The following is a 22448-nucleotide window of genomic DNA, read 5'->3' on the forward strand; positions in this document are numbered from 1 at the left end:
ACAGAGAGACAGAGAGAGAGAGAGACAGAGAGAGAGAGAAGAGAGAGAGAGACAGAGAGACAGAGAGAGAGAGACAGAGAGAGAGAGAGAGAGAGAGAGACAGAGAGATGTGCGACGGTAGTTGAGAAGAGAGAAAGAACAAAAGCACTGGTTAATCATTAGCCCTGCCTCTATTGGTCCATGCCCCGCCTCATGCACATGCGCAGTCGCAACCAACAAACAAATAAATAAACAAATAAACAAATAAATAAATAAAGTCATGCTTATAAATAGATTTTCACAGTGGCTGTATTCCCCAAACACCTGCATCAGCTGCAGCTCACAGACCTATATTCATGTCCCAGTTTACTTCCTGTGAAAACTTTTCATAATGTTGAACGTGATAAATGCTCAGATATCTTACAGGAGGTTCACAGTGGATAATAACAGCAGCACAAGAGCGCCATCTTATGGACGATCAGCAATATCACTGCTCCATTTAACAACATTTTAAGTATTAAAGTCATTACGTTATTGCAACCACTGCAATCTATACAACTATTAAAACACATCTGATCAGAAACGGTTCGTCGGTGAGCTGCACTGACCTCAGCATCCATAGATCCACACTTCACATCTTTATTACACAATTAAACTGACGTGACAGATCATGCAATGACATCAAACACAACTGACTTTATAAGACAAGCAAAAAGGTCAAAGTGTTGAGACTCAAGCACATGCAACAATACCCCGAACCACACAACATCAGAAACATCAACTTAAGACAACGCAACAGAAAAAACACAGCGATGAATTAAAAACACAAAGGACCAATCATAACTCAAGCCACTTCTTAAAGATACGTCTGGTGTTTTTATTACAAGCAACTAAAAACAGCATGAGCGATGACACATGACTGTAAAGTATTGACGCTAATCTGATTCATCAAAGAGGAACAAATTCACAAACGTGCCACAATAACAAGTGAAGACACTTCATAACAAAGCATCACTCGACACTGAACTACTGAAAATATCCACTCATCCTCCCATTTAAACAAAAAGCATATTTACAGTTAATCAGCAGATAACACCACAATAATATCTGTTATGATATGTTAATACGTAGATTTATTTAGTGTCCTCTAACCGAGTAAACTTGCTGCTGTGGATGAGTCATTCTTCCTCTTTAACATTGGTACTAACAAACTGTCGGTCCATCAAAACATACAAAGATGCTTAACATAAAAGAGTCCACGTGAACGTCAGTCTCACCTCATGTTTTCCAAACATTAGACTTTTAAAGAAGATAAGTTTGAGGTCTTTGTGTCTACACTGCATCATGGAAAAAACAGATCTTCACACGGCAAGTGAAATGTTTTATGTACACTGCTTCTTAGATTTGGATTTGAATGCGACAGATAAAGATCACGGTCTTTTAAAAGATTTAGATCGATCTGCTTTAATCCTCCATCAACTCAAAGTGTTACACCAGTGGCTTCCAACCCAACCCAACCCAACCAAGGCAAAAACAACAACACAACACGATAAACCACCACACTAATGAAAAAGATGAAGAACTGAACAACTCAAAAGATGGTGATACATGGAGTGACACCCAAAAAACTGAATCAGGGCGAGTGTAAATACTGAGGCATCTTACCAGGGTTCTGAGCCCCTTGGACTTTCTGATCTCCGTTCTCCATTAGTGTACCTGGATCTGCTCACACACACACACACACACACACACACATTTAGACACCTGAACAGGATAAACTTCAAAACCAAATGCCAGATTGCTGTCAAACACAGTTTTACTCAACACAAACAGCCAGACAGTCGTCCACAAAAGATTGCAACGTCAAGAGCGGCCCGTTCTTATTTCACAGAGATACAGACAATAAACATCACCGCTAGTATAAAGAGGAGAGACGTCTGCAAACATCTTTCATCTCAACACAAAGACAAGACAAATCTCTCTTTTCTCAGCGAGAACAAAAGGGGATTCATCGTAAATATAAATGTGGTTTGAATCAAACCAGACGGTTAAGCCTTGCGTTACATCAATAAAACCTGTATTATTTTTGTTAGAATATATAATATAATTTGTGGCTTCAATATAGTAAACAGTAAATAAACAGCAGCATATATATACAAGGTGCTCAGAAGGATTGAATCAGACAGCATCAGATGATTTTCTTTGGGTTAAATCAGACTCACCCTTCCCATCATTGTCTAGCAGTGGGACAAAGTCCGTCTTGCCAACCGTCTCGCCGACCTGATCGTCAAACGTCTCCGCCTCCAGAGTGGTCATGAAATCTCTCTCCACAACATCCTCGGGAACGCTGTCAGTCAGAGCGTCGGTCAAACTCAGATCTGCCATGATTCCACCTGAAACACAGAGTCGCAACACATTTATTAAAATGAAATGAGATTTATATGTAATGTCTGTGGGATGAGATGGGTCCACGTGTCATGTAAAACACTTTTGTTTTGAAGAGTTTTTATAATCAAACAACATTGAACTCCATTGATTTCCATTGTATGAACACAAAACCACTGAGACGTTACTCAAAATATCTTCTTTTGTGTTCCACAGATGAAAGACTTACATACACATTTATATCGCATGAGAGAGAATAAATGACGACAGAAGTCCATTCCTTTCATTTCTATTTTTGTGCTTATTAAAGGATTCATCTTGATCATATCTGTGCTGATAATCATAATTTGTAATCTCAAAACATTGTGTCTGTGATTTTCTAAACCGCAGAGATTAAACATGCGGTTTAGGGTTTTACAGCGGGATTATCACAGTGGGACACAACTGTCCAGAAGATGGACACACGCATACACGCGTGCACATTTCAGATTATACTGCCAGAGATATTCTATTCTTTAATATTCAAAACAATATTCATTTCTGACCCTATGTGAAAGGTACATTTGTTTGATGATCTGAATCATTCAATATCCGGAAGGGGGCAAATACTTTTTCACAGCACTGTAAACACAGATGTGACTTCTACACACTTCACACAGATCAGTGTTTCTCAACCTCAAGAATATTTCATTGTGATAAATGTTCATTCTGACAACTAATAATCCAACAGTCAACCTTAAATTAACACTTTTATAACACAGAAACTGCTTTTAAGAAAGTAAAGACACTCAAGTTTTATGCTACACTGAATGTAGTCACGCCATGGCTTTTAACTATTTTAACAATAAGCCTCTCACACCTTATATCTTCATTAATAATATTTCAGAATCTGATTTTATTCATAATCGATCATAAATACTACACTATATAAATATAATCGCATGAATCACAGGCCTGTGCAGCTGCTACTGGTGAGAGGGAACGGAGACAAAAATTATGTTCTGGGGAGGAAGTAAAGTGCTTTCAGACAGGAAGTGGGTGTGTATAATAACTGTGTTTTGACCTCTTTATGTTACACTCATAGTGTGCTATACGTCATGACATCATTATGTTAAATTTTACTGCGGTGAGATGAGGCCTTCAATCTAACAGCTAAAAAGAGCAATCGAGACACAGCCCAGAGTCTCCTGTTCACCCACAGATCCGGACCGGATCCGGCCAACACAAACAAACCAGCATTTATCTAGTGTTTCATGTCACTACAATCATGAGGTCACACATGGGCTTGCCAACATTTGACCTGACACGCATAAAATATATAGTCTGTATCATTTCAATTACGTTCATATTCAACAAAATAATTCAACAAACATGTTTCTGTGACTTATTTCCTATTCCTATTCCCCACAAAAAATAAAACACCATTATGACCAATCACATTGCTCGGCAAATATTCTCTTTAAAATCTGTAAACCACCAGTTGTCTATATTAGTGCTTTCAATGTCTACATTTACAATGCAAATCAGACCGTATTCCAGTAAGAAAAAACGTTATGCAAGTCTAAATGGAGACCGCTGGTCCGTGCCATCACAAACAGAGTGAGCCGTTTTGGCTGTGTGCCTAATAAAATGTGACGGAGCGCATCGAAAGTCATTATGTTTGAACAAAGGAAGGAAATTGGCGTTAAGTGTGGCTTTTCACCAAAGCCATTTGATTTGATAAACACGGCCAAAACTCTCTGGCCGAGTGAGGTCACTCACAGAGTAAAGCCTGTTTAAATCACTGCTCTACAAACGCACACACAGGTACACACACATACATGTACACAGATAAACACACATGCACACAGAGGAACACATGCGCGCACACACAAAGGTGCGCACACACACAGGCACACAGGTACAAGCACACACAAACACAGGTATCCACGTGCACAAACACAGGTACACACACACACAAGCAGGGAAACACGCACGTAGGTACTAACACGCACAAATAGGTACACACATGCAGGCGCGCACACACGCACAGGTTCACAAACACAGGTACACACACAGGCAGGAAAACACACATTTACATTTAGTCATTTAGCAGACGCTTTTATCCAAAGCGACTAATACAGAGTTCAGGGAGCAATAAGCGATATGTCATAAAAGAGCAATAATACAATAGGTGATAATACAAAGTTACTAAGACAGCGGGTTAGTTTTTTTTATTTATATATATAAAAAAATCCCATTTGTCTGTCAAGTTTTCACAGAAGAGGTTTTAAGTAGTTTTTTGAAGGTTGTGAGAGTTGTGGTTGACCGGATCACATTGGGAAGAATATTCCACCAGGAAGGAGTTGTGAAGGAGAATGAACGGGAAAGAGATTTAGTGCCCTTACGAGAAGACAATACAAGACGCCGCTGGTTCGCTGAACGCAGGGATCTTGATGGGGTGTATGAGTGTAGGAGGGTGTGAAGGTGCTTGATGGGGTGTAGGAGTGTAGTAGGGCGTGAAGGTTCTTGATGGGGTGTAGGAGTGTAAGAGGGCGTGAAGGTTCTTGATGGGGTGTAGGAGTGTAGTAGGGCGTGAAGGTTCTTGATGGGGTGTAGGAGTGTAGGAGGGTGTGAAGGTTCTTGATGGAGTGTAGGAGGGTGTGAAGGTTCTTGATGGAGTGTAGGAGTGTAGTAGGGTGTGAAGGTTCTTGATGGGGTGTAGGAGTGTAGTAGGGCGTGAAGGTTCTTGATGGGGTGTCGGAGTGTAGTAGGGCGTGAAGGTGCTTGATGGGGTGTAGGAGTGTAGGAGGGCGTGAAGGTTTTTGATGGGGTGTAGGAGTGTAGGAGGGCGTGAAGGTTCTTGATGGGGTGTAGGAGTGTAGTAGGGTGTGAAGGTTCTTGATGGGGTGTAGGAGTGTGTGAAGGTTCTTGATGGGGTGTAGGAGTTTAGTAGGGTGTGAAGGTTCTTGATGGGGTGTAGGAGTGTAGTAGGGTGTGAAGGTTCTTGATGGGGTGTAGGAGTGTAGTAGGGTGTGAAGGTTCTTGATGGGGTGTAGGAGTGTAGGAGGGTGTGAAGGTGCTTGATGGGGTGTAGGAGTGTAGTAGGGTGTGAAGGTTCTTGATGGGGTGTAGGAGTGTAGGAGGGTGTGAAGGTTCTTGATGGGGTGTAGGAGTGTAGTAGGGCGTGTAGGAGTGTAGGAGTGCGTGAAGGTTCTTGATGGGGTGTAGGAGTGTAGGAGGGCGTGAAGGTTCTTGATGGGGTGTAGGAGTGTAGGAGGGCGTGAAGGTTCTTTATGGGGTGTAGGAGTGTAGGAGGGTGTGAAGGTTCTTGATGGGGTGTAGGAGTGTAGTAGGGTGTGAAGGTTCTTGATGGGGTGTAGGAGGGTGTGAAGGTTCTTGATGGGGTGTAGGAGTGTAGTAGGGTGTGAAGGTTCTTGATGGGGTGTAGGAGTGTAGTAGGGTGTGAAGGTTCTTGATGGGGTGTAGGAGTGTAGGAGGGCGTGAAGGTTCTTGATGGGGTGTAGGAGTGTAGGAGGGTGTGAAGGTTCTTGATGGGGTGTAGGAGTGTAGGAGGGCATGAAGGTTCTTGATGGGGTGTAGGAGTGTAGTAGGGCGTGAAGGTTCTTGATGGGGTGTAGGAGGGCGTGAAGGTTCTTGATGGGGTGTAGGAGGGCGTGAAGGTTCTTTTTGGGGTGTAGGAGTGTAGGAGGGCGTGAAGGTTCTTGATGGGGTGTAGGAGTGTATGAAGGTTCTTGATGGGGTGTAGGAGTGTAGTAGGGCGTGAAGGTTCTTGATGGGGTGTAGGAGTGTGTGAAGGTTCTTGATGGGGTGTAGGAGTTTAGTAGGGTGTGAAGGTGCTTGATGGGGTTTAGGAGTGTAGTAGGGTGTGAAGGTTCTTGATGGGGTGTAGGAGTGTATGAAGGTTCTTGATGGGTTGTAGGAGTGTAGTAGGGTGCTTGATGGGGTGTATGAGTGTAGGAGGGTGTGAAGGTGCTTGATGGGGTGTAGGAGGGTGTGAAGGTTCTTGATGGGGTGTAGGAGGGTGTGAAGGTTCTTGATGGGGTGTAGGAGTGTAGTAGGGTGTGAAGGTTCTTGATGGGGTGTAGGAGTGTAGTAGGGTGTGAAGGTTCTTGATGGGGTGTAGGAGTGTAGTAGGGCGTGAAGGTTCTTGATGGGGTGTAGGAGTGTAGTAGGGCGTGAAGGTTCTTGATGGGGTGTAGGAGTGTAGGAGGGAGTGAAGGTTCTTGATGGGGTGTAGGAGTGTAGGAGGGTGTGAAGGTGCTTGATGGGGTGTAGGAGTGTAGGAGGGCGTGAAGGTCCTTGATGGGGTGTAGGAGTGTATGAAGGTTCTTGATGTTGTGTAGGAGTGTAGTAGGGTGTGAAGGTGCTTGATGGGGTGTAGGAGTGTAGTAGGGTGTGAAGGTTCTTGATGGGGTGTAGGAGTGTATGAAGGTTCTTGATGGGGTGTAGGAGTGTAGTAGGGTGTGAAGGTGCTTGATGGGGTGTAGGAGTGTAGTAGGGTGTGAAGGTTCTTGATGGGGTGTAGGAGTGTATGAAGGTTCTTGATGGGGTGTAGGAGTGTAGTAGGGTGTGAAGGTGCTTGATGGGGTGTAGGAGTGTAGTAGGGCGTGAAGGTTCTTGATGGGGTGTAGGAGTGTGTGAAGGTTCTTGATGGGGTGTAGGAGTTTAGTAGGGTGTGAAGGTGCTTGATGGGGTGTAGGAGTGTAGTAGGGTGTGAAGGTTCTTGATGGGGTGTAGGAGTGTAGTAGGGTGTGAAGGTTCTTGATGGGGTGTAGGAGTGTAGGAGGGTGTGAAGGTGCTTGATGGGGTGTAGGAGTGTAGTAGGGTGTGAAGGTTCTTGATGGGGTGTAGGAGTGTAGGAGGGTGTGAAGGTTCTTGATGGGGTGTAGGAGTGTAGTAGGGCGTGTAGGAGTGTAGGAGTGCGTGAAGGTTCTTGATGGGGTGTAGGAGTGTAGGAGGGCGTGAAGGTTCTTGATGGGGTGTAGGAGTGTAGGAGGGCGTGAAGGTTCTTTATGGGGTGTAGGAGTGTAGGAGGGTGTGAAGGTTCTTGATGGGGTGTAGGAGTGTAGTAGGGTGTGAAGGTTCTTGATGGGGTGTAGGAGGGTGTGAAGGTTCTTGATGGGGTGTAGGAGTGTAGTAGGGTGTGAAGGTTCTTGATGGGGTGTAGGAGTGTAGTAGGGTGTGAAGGTTCTTGATGGGGTGTAGGAGTGTAGGAGGGCGTGAAGGTTCTTGATGGGGTGTAGGAGTGTAGGAGGGTGTGAAGGTTCTTGATGGGGTGTAGGAGTGTAGGAGGGCATGAAGGTTCTTGATGGGGTGTAGGAGTGTAGTAGGGCGTGAAGGTTCTTGATGGGGTGTAGGAGGGCGTGAAGGTTCTTGATGGGGTGTAGGAGGGCGTGAAGGTTCTTTTTGGGGTGTAGGAGTGTAGGAGGGCGTGAAGGTTCTTGATGGGGTGTAGGAGTGTATGAAGGTTCTTGATGGGGTGTAGGAGTGTAGTAGGGCGTGAAGGTTCTTGATGGGGTGTAGGAGTGTGTGAAGGTTCTTGATGGGGTGTAGGAGTTTAGTAGGGTGTGAAGGTGCTTGATGGGGTTTAGGAGTGTAGTAGGGTGTGAAGGTTCTTGATGGGGTGTAGGAGTGTATGAAGGTTCTTGATGGGTTGTAGGAGTGTAGTAGGGTGCTTGATGGGGTGTATGAGTGTAGGAGGGTGTGAAGGTGCTTGATGGGGTGTAGGAGGGTGTGAAGGTTCTTGATGGGGTGTAGGAGGGTGTGAAGGTTCTTGATGGGGTGTAGGAGTGTAGTAGGGTGTGAAGGTTCTTGATGGGGTGTAGGAGTGTAGTAGGGTGTGAAGGTTCTTGATGGGGTGTAGGAGTGTAGTAGGGCGTGAAGGTTCTTGATGGGGTGTAGGAGTGTAGTAGGGCGTGAAGGTTCTTGATGGGGTGTAGGAGTGTAGGAGGGAGTGAAGGTTCTTGATGGGGTGTAGGAGTGTAGGAGGGTGTGAAGGTGCTTGATGGGGTGTAGGAGTGTAGGAGGGCGTGAAGGTCCTTGATGGGGTGTAGGAGTGTATGAAGGTTCTTGATGTTGTGTAGGAGTGTAGTAGGGTGTGAAGGTGCTTGATGGGGTGTAGGAGTGTAGTAGGGTGTGAAGGTTCTTGATGGGGTGTAGGAGTGTATGAAGGTTCTTGATGGGGTGTAGGAGTGTAGTAGGGTGTGAAGGTGCTTGATGGGGTGTAGGAGTGTAGTAGGGTGTGAAGGTTCTTGATGGGGTGTAGGAGTGTATGAAGGTTCTTGATGGGGTGTAGGAGTGTAGTAGGGTGTGAAGGTGCTTGATGGGGTGTAGGAGTGTAGTAGGGCGTGAAGGTTCTTGATGGGGTGTAGGAGTGTGTGAAGGTTCTTGATGGGGTGTAGGAGTTTAGTAGGGTGTGAAGGTGCTTGATGGGGTGTAGGAGTGTAGTAGGGTGTGAAGGTTCTTGATGGGGTGTAGGAGTGTATGAAGGTTCTTGATGGGGTGTAGGAGTGTAGTAGGGCGTGAAGGTTCTTGATGGGGTGTAGGAGTGTGTGAAGGTTCTTGATGGGGTGTAGGAGTTTAGTAGGGTGTGAAGGTTCTTGATGGGGTGTAGGAGTGTAGGAGGGCGTGAAGGTTCTTGATGGGGTGTAGGAGTGTATGAAGGTTCTTGATGGGGTGTAGGAGTGTAGTAGGGCGTGAAGGTTCTTGATGGGGTGTAGGAGTGTGTGAAGGTTCTTGATGGGGTGTAGGAGTTTAGTAGGGTGTGAAGGTGCTTGATGGGGTTTAGGAGTGTAGTAGGGTGTGAAGGTTCTTGATGGGGTGTAGGAGTGTATGAAGGTTCTTGATGGGTTGTAGGAGTGTAGTAGGGTGCTTGATGGGGTGTATGAGTGTAGGAGGGTGTGAAGGTGCTTGATGGGGTGTAGGAGTGTAGTAGGGTGTGAAGGTTCTTGATGGGGTGTAGGAGTGTAGTAGGGCGTGAAGGTTCTTGATGGGGTGTAGGAGTGTAGTAGGGCGTTAAGGTTCTTGATGGGGTGTAGGAGTGTAGGAGGGAGTGAAGGTTCTTGATGGGGTGTAGGAGTGTAGGAGGGTGTGAAGGTGCTTGATGGGGTGTAGGAGTGTAGGAGGGCGTGAAGGTCCTTGATGGGGTGTAGGAGTGTATGAAGGTTCTTGATGTTGTGTAGGAGTGTAGTAGGGCGTGAAGGTTCTTGATGGGGTGTAGGAGTGTGTGAAGGTTCTTGATGGGGTGTAGGAGTTTAGTAGGGTGTGAAGGTGCTTGATGGGGTGTAGGAGTGTAGTAGGGTGTGAAGGTTCTTGATGGGGTGTAGGAGTGTATGAAGGTTCTTGATGGGGTGTAGGAGTGTAGTAGGGCGTGAAGGTTCTTGATGGGGTGTAGGAGTGTGTGAAGGTTCTTGATGGGGTGTAGGAGTTTAGTAGGGTGTGAAGGTTCTTGATGGGGTGTAGGAGTGTAGTAGGGTGTGAAGGTTCTTGATGGGGTGTAGGAGTGTATGAAGGTTCTTGATGGGTTGTAGGAGTGTAGTAGGGTGCTTGATGGGGTGTATGAGTGTAGGAGGGTGTGAAGGTGCTTGATGGGGTGTAGGAGTGTAGTAGGGTGTGAAGGTTCTTGATGGGGTGTAGGAGTGTAGTAGGGTGTGAAGGTGCTTGATGGGGTGTAGGAGTGTAGTAGGGCGTGAAGGTTCTTGATGGGGTGTAGGAGTGTAGTAGGGCGTGAAGGTTCTTAATGGGGTGTAGGAGTGTAGTAGGGCGTGAAGGTGCTTGATGGGGTGTAGGAGTGTAGTAGGGCGTGAAGGTTCTTGATGGGGTGTAGGAGTGTAGGAGGGCGTGAAGGTTCTTGATGGGGTGTAGGAGTGTAGGCTCGTACGTTGTTGGTCAGTAGTTGACAAGGTTCACTTTCAGTGTACAGTACCACTGGAGTAGAGATATGGACTGTTATTTTGTTCTCATTAAGGGCCACTAACGCCCCATCGGGTCCCTACCAAGAGGGATGCAGTACTGTACGCTGGCAGAGATCATTTAAATCCAGCAAATGAGAGTGTACGCCAAATCCAGTTGCATAATGTCCAGTTTTCCATTTGGTTTTAATTTAAATCTCTGAAACTGGGGCTCATTGTGGGTGGCGGACTAAAAGTGACTCACGTGCCATCTCTCTGACAGATGTGTCGCTGTTATTGAGCATGTTGAGAAGATGACCTATTCTGGATGCAGTATAGATCCATTCAATGTTCGGGACACTGAGACCTCTGTCTCTGCACGACTGGAAAATAATATCTCGAGTTGTATGGCTATTGAAGCAGACCCATTTTCTCACTAGCTTTACTATTTCATTGTTTAGTGTTACAAGTGTATCCCGTGTAATATGAACATTCAAGAATAGATGTTGAATTTTAGCTACTGCAATCAATCTAATAGCCTCAAACTTCATTCATGACACAGCTCTGTCACCTGTTCCTCCAAGTCACCGCCAACGTTAAACTTATGCCCCAGATAAGAATAGGTTACATGACATACATGTGGACGGATAGGTTTATGTGCAATACGAACGGCGGGGGTTCGTCAGACTTTGATCTTTACCATCTATTTCCTCCACTCCATCTTTCATAAAACGCAGCACATTTTGTCTGTTTCATTTCCAACCCAGACCAATTTATGAAGTCATCGGTGCGGAAAAGCATACTATGGATTAAACTCTCATCTCAAAAGAAATTTCTACATCATCCCCATATGCTTGCACTGGATTTGGAGATTGCGCGCCTGCTGGTGAGCACTAACATTTCAACAAGGGTTTGATTTGAGGGGTTTAGGATCAGTGCGAGTACTTCCACATATGACTTGAACGTAAGAATTATTGTAGACATTATTGTGACTTTAATCACGTCCACATAAGGCTGTGAAAGTCTTATTTCGTCATAACATCATGGGGCACTGATCCAAAAGCATCACGAAAGTCCAAAAAACAGTGACGAATTTAGCAGATGAATGCTTAAAATCATCAATCCCTGTTTTCAAACAGAACACATGCTCATTCATTCCCTGTCTATTGATATATGATTTCTCCAGCCAGGGAGGAATTCTTGAGAGCAGACATTTCACTTTAACCGTCAGTAATGGGGATCTCTCCATGTTGATGGATCATCTGGGATATTATCTTTTTTAGGGATTCAATGGACTCTACCATTCTCAAGACAGATGTTAAATATATTGGTCAGAACTGGGATCAAGATCCTTTTACCAGATTTCAGTGTTTCGTACGTCACACCATCAGATCTGTTTACTTTACCATTAGGTAATAAATAATCACGGTCTCTACCTCACTTACAGCAAAGGGCGAAGCATTCAGTTCGTTATGATGTGCTGGATTTAATGTCCCTGCCCATGGCGGCACACTTACACTACTTTCTGATTTTACGGACACACATTTGGAGGTATAATAATTTAGCAAAAACTTTACTATTTGTTCAAACTGGTGTACTTGGGTATTTACTGTTGTTAAAAAGAATTTTTATGACTTTAGATTTTCTATTTGCCATAAATATGCCAATTTGTCTTTGCCCACTTGCTTTTGTTCTTTAGTTGCTCTCTGTGACGCCGCAAGTGCCGGCTGAACGACGTCTCGCAGAAAACGCAGTTCCGCCTCAATCCAGTCTCCAAGGGAATCCCAGGTCTGAACTCGAGGGAGGCCTCTGTGAACTAGAGGAATTTTCTTCACTACACAGGTTGTAAACTTTTTAAAAAGGTAGTCAAAAGGGTCTCCCATTTTGCCAGGTAGTTGAAAAAGTGACATTCTTAAAATAAACAGAGGACCTTTATCCATTTTATCGCCATTTCTCCAGAAAGAGGAAGTTATGTCTGTCCTCAAAGTGTTTCAAATCCAAGGTCTTTCTCCAGACTTTTTCTTTATTTTGAAATAAAATCCACTCATCCTGCCCCAGGGATCGAGACTCGAAAAAACATCATTAGTCAAATGACCATCCGCTGAGTGTTGTTTGGGCACAGTGTTGTGTATAATCCATGTTTGCTTGTAGATCCTACCAGTCTGTAGAGCGTCTTTAAAAATGGCTGTTTTTCAAGACAGTCCCTCCAGTTTTTCGCGATTCTGAGATCGCAGCATAATTTATATTTTGCAGTATTTATGTAAACACAACCAGTTAACAGTTATGTATTAAGTACAAACAAAGCCCTTAAGATGGGCAGGTGGTGCTCAAAACTTATTTTTGATCATGCGTCCTTTTCTTCCACCTGTTATCGCATTCCGACTGGTCTAGAACGCATTCCCTGGGGATCCCCTCCATCTGTTCACGAAAAGGTCACTTTGGGCATAATAAATGGCACATTAGTCAAAGGGACAGGTGCTCAAGCCCCTTGTCCCCCCTTCTGTACGTGCCTATATTTTCATTTACTTTTACATTTATGCATTTGGCAGATGCATTTATCCACTTACATTGCATTGCATTGCACTGTACATTTGTTTCCCTTGGATCAAACCCATAATCTTGGCAATGCTATTGTGATGCTCTATCCACTGAGCCAGAGGAATGCTATATAAAGCTATAATGTTGCTATATAAAGTGAACAAACATTATGAGGGAAAAACTGTTAGAGAAGTATGTTACTGGATCAACGTATTGCTGCAGATCATACAAAGTGACAGGTCGCTACCAGTGGTCAACTTTATTATTTAATTATAAAACTTCTCGAATTTAAATGAAAAAGCTTTTAAGTATTTGTATTTATATAAATAATTTTAAGTATTTACAGTTTTTACAGAAAATCATCGCAGATTTTCCCGCAAATTATTGAAAACTACAGCTGCAAAATCACTTATTTTGATCGCGAAAATAACGATAAAAAAAGTGAAATCCTGGTGGAACTGTAAGGCACATTATAAAAAAAGAGTTGCCTTAAGTCAGCCGTATCAAAATGCACTCACTTCAATGCATTTACACTGGCAGTTACAATGGGTGCTGCTGGAAATTCATGCGGGTATGCGGAAAGGTGCGGCCATGAGACCTGACACACACACACAGGTAAAGCCACACACACGCACAACAACACATTCACGTAACGCATTTCAGACACAAACACATATTTATAAACTCAATGTTTACATGTTCTTGACTCTTGTAAGTCTTGCAAAGGTTTAGGCCTGAAAATATTTGATATGTCTTGAGAATTTTACAGAGTCAGCATCTCTTTTCCTTCTGCTTTTCTTTCACACATGCAAAAACATGCCAGATCAGACTGCTGACAGTGTGCTGAGAAAAAGCCCAAAACTCAAAGACAAAGCCATTGAAGAGAGAGAAAACTGAAATAAGAACAGAACACTTTCCAAACATTCACAATGTGTTGTGTCAGAGCCTCCCAACATTCCAGGGATGTTTGGAATTCCATGGTGTGACACGACTGCAGGTTTGGAGTAAGACTCCTCTGTGACTCATAATCACAATTAGGGCTGGGTGATAATTCGATCTCGATACGGGATCGCGATAACATTTTTAACGATTTCGATAATATGCTTGGGACATATTATTCGATATCACATGAAAAAGTAAGCACAACAACTAGTCCGCCAGCTGCGGTGTGCCGGTAGTACACGCCCACTTCTCAGCGAGCCGCGTGGCTACAGTAAACAGAAGGAGACCGAGAGAGTGAAAAAAAAGTTGGAAAAAGGAGAAAAAATGAACGACACAGAAGTTGAGGACAGCGAAAATAATGCCGAACGTGAAGGCGACATCACTACATCACTCGAGACCGATGACATTGTTGAAAAAAAAGGTAACACGACATCAATTGTGTGGACGTGGTTTGGATATGGCAAAAGCGACCAGGAGCAGGCGAAGCCGGTCTGCAAAATTTGGGTTTAAGTGTTAGACCCCAGGTACGAGCTCCCTGGTATAAAATACTTTTCTCAGACGGCGATGCCACAGCTTTATGATGAATGCCGTCGTAAACTGGAAATTAATCTGAAGGATGTAAAATACTTTGCCACTACCACTGATCTTTGGTCTAGCCGCACATCTGAACCTTATATGAGTCTCACAATTCATTTCATTGACGAGGAGTGGGCTCTACAAAGCAAATGTTTACAGACAGTATACTTTCCAGAGGACCATACTGGGGAAATCATCAGCCAGGGGCATTTATTTGTCATGCATTTATTTTGTCTTTGTTTAGCACTTGAATGTGTCAGAGGGTGTGACGTTTACTTAGTTTGGTTTTGTGCTGCCTCTACAAATATTTGAGATTATTATTATTTAATAATTGTGTTTTAAGTTGTTTAAATAAGTTGTTGTTTGCAAATTTTAAATAAGCTGTCGTTTACAAATTTTACAAAAACGTAAAATATATTGAAAAGTGACCACTGACCAGTCACTTACTAGTTTGCACTTGTTTGAAAAATAATAAAACTCTGTTTGAGCGAAAGAGCGCTGCTCTAAATTTTCTTTTGCCAGTTGTAGGCCAATGCTCTCTTGACCAATGGAAAGATTCATACCATGTGGGAGTGTAATGTGAATTCTTTGTCTGCATGAAGACCTTAACAAAAATATGTTGTGCTCATTATTGGAAGGCATATTGATATTGTTGAATTTGTTATTAAACTTTTAACTTAAAAGTTTCAGTGAATCTCTTGTTTTTTCAAGCTTCAGGATGTCCCTTACACTGGCAGCATCTGCAAAAACGACATATCGTGAAAATAATCGAGATCGATCAATATGGAAAAACATATCGTGATAAAAAAATTTCCATATCGCCCAGCCCTAATCACAATACGACCAATCACACACCTAAACACAAACTAACACCAACACACATTAGCCATGTTTCCATCCATGGCTTTTCTTGAGAAAAGAAGGTTAAGTGCTTCAAACTGTGTAGCGATATAGCTGATGGAAGGGTCATATGTCAATAAAATTCCTCAAATGTCGCCACAATCTTTTCCCGTTTATTTTTACACATCAAATCCATATCGATACCTCGAATGCTGCGTAAAATATTTTGTAAGCCGTTTTGTCGTGAAAAGGGGGCTTTAACGTAACAAATGTGGTATCTGTACAGTCACAGTATGCGTTTACGATGTTGCTCCGGTTAAAGCACTTATTCTCTGTAAATCAGAGATGCAACACGTGCGTTGATGAGGAAATGTGAAGCTCAACAAAAATGAGTGGGACTGAAATTCCAACACTGAAAAAAGAAAGGTAAAATAAAACCTTATCACATTTAGCACAAAGACAGTATTCAGTATTTAAACCCTGACCCTTCTGTGGGTCATCTAATGACCGTCACGCAGTCAATGATCAACTCTTTGATACCCATTTATCAAAGAGGTCGACTGATATGTTTTTTTTCTCTGTCCGATGCAGATTCTTTTGAAATTATTAAAAAAATAATCTAACAATTAAGTAATAAGAAGTGACACAGAACATTGCTTACATAAATCATTTATTGAAGAAATGTCTCTTCAAATCAGTGCACTTGATTGAGAAAGATTGAGTAAGTGCTTATTACATGCTAATAGTAATAATACATTGCTCAAAACATTTAAGCATCTTCTCCTCTCTGTTCTGAATCATCACTTAAGTGAAACTAGAAGTTGTCAGTGTTGGCGGTGTTGATTCACTCAGACACGCAGAACAGTCAGATGGCATGTTTAAATAACAGGATTCAGCGTCCACAAGTTTGCATCTAGTTATATGGTCACAATGCAGCCGGACAAGTTTCACTGGCCAAATAGACTAAAACTAAGTAAAATAGTTGTGCGTCACACAGAAATAAGCACAACAACAAACGCACTTCACACAAACAAGTGGCTCTGTTTAATGCCCCGGCCAAACTGCATCGCATGCATGCTACACTGATAAATACATAAAACTGTGTCTCACTGTAGGGCCCTGTTAGGCGCGCATGCGTTTAGACAGCCACAAAGGACATACATTTTCAGCCTTAGGACATAATACATACTGTGACGCGCGCTAGTCAGACGGGATATACTTTGCCGGCTGAAGTCCTAAAATTTCAGTTTAAATACAAGGAACACACAAGCGCACACACACGCACACACACACTGTTTGTCGCAGTCTTGCGGTTGTGATTTTTCTGTAATTAATTCTGCAGCATCTTCTGTGTTTACATAACATGTCCAGACGGAATGCGTCCCCATCTCTGTTGCTTTAGCGCAATGACAAAAACAAACTAGAACACACGCTCGCTAATGCTTCAGCTTTCGAAATTGAAATGCAGATGCGCGAACTGGCCAGGATTTGAGACATCGCAATGCTATACAAATACAACATTGTTTTATATAAGTAAAATCTAACTAATGTTTCAGTATTTACTGCAGTAATTCACCAGTACAAACATGATTTGATAAGTGTACGACGGAGCAAACAGACAGCATTATGCGTCAGCATCATTATGTTCAGCTTTTTTGACAAACACAAATTCTGTTGATTAAAATGAGCAGCGCGTCTACACAACAGAGCTGTACACATCTTGCACACCCATGCCATTTATAATGATACTCTTTCAGTGCTATTACCACTGGTTCTAACTTGACTATTTTCAGAATCTTAAATGGGATATTATTGCCTATTTGTGGCTAATGGTTAAAACTTAATGTTTGTACGCTTGTTTTTTCAGAACATAAATATTTCAAGAAGAGGGAGCTAAATTTGTAAATTAAAGTTTAGTAATGTATTATAAGTAATTCTAATATTATATAATTACAATAACAGTTTATAAATCATGTGTAATATATACAATTAATATATGGTAATAAATAAATGAGTTCAACTGTTAAACACCTTTTTGCTTCCTTTTTTGAGGGCTCATGCTCCATACGTTTTGACTATCTGTGAAGTCCCATTTTACCATGTGTTGTGCCCTATAATCACCATTTATATCTATGGAGCCAATAATTTAATTACTTCTATGGCTTTGTATTCTTTATAGATTGAGTCACATCATTTTGCTCTTAAAATGCACCAGATAAAAATATTCAAATATTTAATCCACCTACAGGAAATTGGGTTTAGTCCCCAAAGTCTCCCTAAAGTCTATGGGAAACACTGACTACTGTATATTCTAACTTTAGGAACTGAAAACTTCCTCTGCAGATGTTTTACTGAGTTTAAACTGCTCAACCTCAGCAATATGTTCATTCACGTATAAAGGCCTACATATTTTTACAGACTAAGGAAGTGTATTACTTGTCACAACAGATTGTTTTCTACAGATTAATAACAAAAGTCATAAACAATATAAGAATTTTCAATAAAAAAACTGCATTTCGCTAATGAATGTATATAAACGCTGGATATAACACTGGATTTGGAATGGTGTGGTACTAGCGCTAAAAGATGCTGCACATGAACAGCACGTGTAAAGTCAAACTAATTCATACGTCTGTGTTTTGTTGGCAATCAGCATGTACGTGAATAACGTAAACAACATGAACTTATAGTGAATCAATGCAATGATGTGTTGTGTGCTCGTGCTGTAGTTCCGTCTCACTGCCGCCTCTAAGAAATAATCGTACAACTAGGGCTGGGCGATAAATCGATTTTATCGGTTAACTCGAATTTGACCGAAGCTCCCGAGTGTTCACACCAAACGCGAGTTGCGCAAATAAAACGCGCTATTCGCGAGTAGTTGGACACTTGAACATTTTGAGTTTACTCGCTTCATTCGCGCGTGTAATTCGCACCATTCGTGAGTGAAATACGCGTCATGGGAGGGGCTTCTGCCAAGCGGCTCTCATCTAATTGCGACATGGATTTTGTTAAGAGGGTAGCGGCACACCCAGACACTGATCCACTTCAGTGGTGGAACGGTCACGAACCAACCTTCCCAAGGCTCAGTAATCTGGCCAAAAAACACCTGTCTGTCCCTGCTACAAGTGCCCCATCAGATAGGCTTTTCAGTGTGTGAGAGGGCATTGTTACATGTAACCGGGCATGCCTCAAGCCAGGGGTAGTAGACAGGCTTGTCTTCCTGGCTAAAAATGTGTAAATGAAGAATGTTGAAACTAAAGTAATGGATGCAGATGTTTCATTTTGTTTACAATTTCAAGGATTCAGGAAAACTGTTTAAAGTTTTGTTTGCACTTTATGTTTACCACTGCTGTATGTATTTTTGTACAATCTAATTTTGCCCCCCAAAAAGGGACACACAATTAAATTCTTTATTTATATTTTAAGTTATTTTGAAGATGCATTGTGTCACTGTAAGTTTGAGGTTATTAGAAAACTGATAAACTACAGTTTCACTGTTTACAATGGCAGGGCCATTGTTTAGTCTAAATTATTATCTGTTCATATCCACCTGTACATTAATGTTCATAGTATATAGCCATCTGTATATATTGTTCATAGTATATACCTACTGTCATATTTTCATAGAACATTCCTACTGCAAAATATTTTTATAGTCCATGCCCACTGTATTATATTCTCACTATTGTATTCTGTATTTATTCTAACTGTATATCCTGCACTTGCTAACTGCACTTCTGGTTAGACCTAAACTACATTTCGTTACACTGTACTTGTATATGTGTAATGACAATAAAGTTGAATATAATCTAATCTAATCTCGTTTACAAGCATGTTTTAAGGCTTGTTTGCTGTTACACTTATGCCCCAATGGGAAATTTAGAGAGAGAGACAAATGTCAGAAAGAGAGATGTGATCATAACCTCACTATAGACACAGACACACATGGTGCCCAAAATAAAACAGTGTGTCCACACAAAATGAAGTGGAAACACAACTGTTTAACACTTTTATACAGAAATTAGGGAACATTTCTGTGTTGGAAACTGTTGGGAAAGACAAAATACTTAGAAGCAGTTTTCAGAATGTGAAGGGCCTGATTATTGTACCTGATTAATGACTGAATCACAAGCTTGTTGTTAAAAGACAGTACAACTGTGTTAACAGTAAAACAGTAAAGCACATCCGTCACTTCTTCATGTTCAAATACTGAGAATCGATTTCTGCAGTTTTCATCAACCGCTGTCACTCACTCTGACTTTCTGCATCCCAAATCACATTACATCTGTCCTGAACATTACACTCGATTAGGATTACGGTGTCCTAAACCAGATTAAATCAAAAACAGAGTATGTCATTTCATTTATGAGAGACCATGTGACAAAGCTTGAATCTCAGCTGTGAACGAATCGCATGTTTGATTAGAGGTTACTTCACGTCTGTGAGAATCGACATGAATCCATCAGCTCTGGCCCGCCGGACGAACACCACCTCCGATCGGACGGAGCACAAATACAGTGACTGTGTGTTTCTGCTCCAGCTGGGGTCAAGAGGCCGTCGCTGTGAAGAACATGCGTGTCTTTCATATGTTAATGTATTCATACGCTAATAAGTGTACCAGTTCAAATGTATGTGCACTTGAGACTGAAGTGAAGCATTGACTAGCCTGTGTAGGTTAGTGTATGTTATTAAATTACCAGTTTCAGGGAAATTGCTCCTCGTTGTATCCCATTAGCAGAGGAGGCACACTGACCCACAATCCCCTGCATCTAAAATGTAACTTAAATGATGAATATTGCATTCACACTTCAGCTCAAATCAGATCAAGTAATTCATTCACACGTCATGACAGAACACACAGTCAAGACTCTATAACATAAAACAACTCCTCTATTATGCATTGGGTTCATTATGTCCATCTCAAATCTCTCCTCTCTGACGGACGTGATGGCCAGGGGACGATTGGGAGTTAAGCTATGAGATTGCTCGGCTGTGGCCGGTCAGAGAGATTACACATCAATAATCTATGATGATAATCATATAGCCCAAACGCTTGCATATAACACCAAATAACTTACATTATATGATTCATTGAAATGAGATGAATACAAACTAAGTCACTATGTATCATTATGTTTCTCAACACAAAAAGTGCAGGGACGCATCGCCACGCACCCAGAACATCACAAGCACAGCAACAGAAATACATTATTAATGAGGAATCCCTGTGAGCCAATGGAAACACTTGAGACTACAGAAATCCACAGAGACAGAAACATGTCAATAACAGCAAATGAACTTAAATTGTAAAAAAGCATAATGAATGACACAGGTTCAAACAAAGTTCACTGAGAATTAGATACGATAGAAGAAAATAAATATATATTATGACATGCATTCTTCTGGCAGACACTTTTATCCTAACAGTGCATAACAGAACTGTGTAGATTTAAAACATAAACACACACACACAGTTCCCAAACACACACTTTACATAATCACACACACACACACTGCCAAATCAATCACAGGGTAGGCAAAAGCCATTCTCTCTCTCTCTGATTCAGTAATCTCTACACACACACAAACAGTCCTCAGGCCGTCTCTAATTTACATTTACACCTTTATGAGAGCACATAGCAGTACAGACACACCCAATGAAATCCATGATTTGATCTCTTCCTTGTAAATAATCTCTGTTACACAAACACAAAAGATCATGTCAAAGAAACTCTTCTCCTTTCCCTTTCTGATGTAACACAGATCCGTCTGGATCACTTATGACTTAATAACTGTACAGGTGCCAACTGAGGAAGATAAACTTACAGTTATAAAAATAAATCTCAAAGATCACATTTTCAGTCTCAGGCTAAGTATAATTCAACATGGTCTGCTGTCAATCTATGATATATAAAATGACAAGACCAGTTAATTGATACAGTATATGAATGAAGAAGGAGTAGTACATAGGCTGAGATATATATATATATATATATAGACATCTTTGATTTAACAAAGCCTGTCCTGAGGGCTGTTCCATAAAAGTCGCTTAGAAAAGCCTGAATTAAGGTCCGAAACCAGACTAGAATGAGCTGAATTTATCAGTCCAGCTTAAAAGTTTAGCTTTAGTTTAAGCGATCCTACGAATTCAAACGAGGCTCATTTAGTCAAGATAATAGTGGGCGCAGGCAGCCCTACAAGTCAAGCGTTCATCAAGTCAATCCGCTAAGGAAAAGAGAGCGGCCATTGGTGCTCTTCTTCTTCTTATGAGTTTCATTAAAATATCCCATCAAATAATTATTTCTGTTCCTAGAATAATGCGACAAAGACTAAGCTGTACCTCTGGACAAAAAGGGATGCTCTGAATGTAGACATGCAATATAAAAGAGAAAAACTAATAAAGTTAAAGCTGAAATACTATACTATCTATTTAATAGTATTCCTTCTCTCCCAGCAAGCAGCTTCAACCTACAGTACAATACTTTTATTAAACTGACAGAAAAGTGAACAATTAAAGCTACAAAAAATGATGCCGGTTTAATAGTCATCTGCTTATTCAGTCCTTCTGTACAGCCTCTCTCTCCTCCAGCACACAAGCCATCACATTTCACCTTGACATTCTTGCAAACTGTAGGTCGCTATAAATGATTTGGATTTAGATACTAGATGGTTTGGTCTCTATAATTGTTCTGTTTCCAACTAATGATGATTTATTGGGGAATGTTTCAATTCTAAATTCCCGGACATCAGTTTAAACATTTAGATCAAATCAATATCATCTACCAGATGTATGACAACAGACAGTACATTCACTTATTATTGTGCTCTAGAATTGATTTAATTGATTTCTTAACATTTTTATTTATAATGTTGAATAAAGTGATATAATATTACATCATGACAGAGAATCAGTGTTAATATCATCACTTTACCGGCGGGTCAATGTCAACTGACCTCTATTGAAGCAACAACTAAGGTTTAGCCTGACAGTTAGCCTAGTTTCCCAGCATAAGTTGCCGTAGTAACGGAGTTCCAACTATTTTAAGTTAACTTTATGAAACCGAATCGACCGAAGATAACTCAGATTTACCAAAACAAGTCTTATTTCGTAATCTTGTTTTATGGAACGGCCTTCTGGACCGACTTGTGTTTCTAAACTTCCTGCAACTCAATATGACACTGTTAGGTTATGGGTTTGAATCCCAGTGAAGACCACACACACACACACACACACACACGTTATCCCCAACATCCAATCCAACCAGTTTTAAATATTTCACTTCGGTGTGTGTGTGT

The 22448-nt window shown here is 41.6% G+C and overlaps 1 protein-coding gene across 7 annotated transcripts in view; it reads right to left on the minus strand.

The window, feature by feature from the left end:
• Positions 1–22448, minus strand: part of LOC306888795 (uncharacterized protein) — a 59655-nt gene that overhangs the window by 36633 nt on the left and 574 nt on the right. For 5 of the 7 annotated variants that reach the window (XM_079447252.1, XM_079447247.1, XM_079447246.1 and 2 more), the window contains exons 2-3: positions 2202–2372; positions 1645–1701 (exon numbers count right to left, since the gene is read on the minus strand). In XM_079447252.1, the coding sequence (XP_079303378.1) occupies positions 1645–1701; positions 2202–2364 (220 nt within the window). In that variant the 5' untranslated portion in view covers positions 2365–2372. The remainder of the gene's footprint in view (positions 1–1644; positions 1702–2201; positions 2373–22448) is intronic. The other 2 variants (XM_079447250.1, XM_079447248.1) reach the window with 1 other exon arrangement.

Source organism: Barbatula barbatula (genome assembly GCF_947034865.1).
Source record: "Barbatula barbatula genome assembly, chromosome: 23".
NCBI classification, from domain to species: Eukaryota; Metazoa; Chordata; class Actinopteri; order Cypriniformes; family Nemacheilidae; genus Barbatula; species Barbatula barbatula.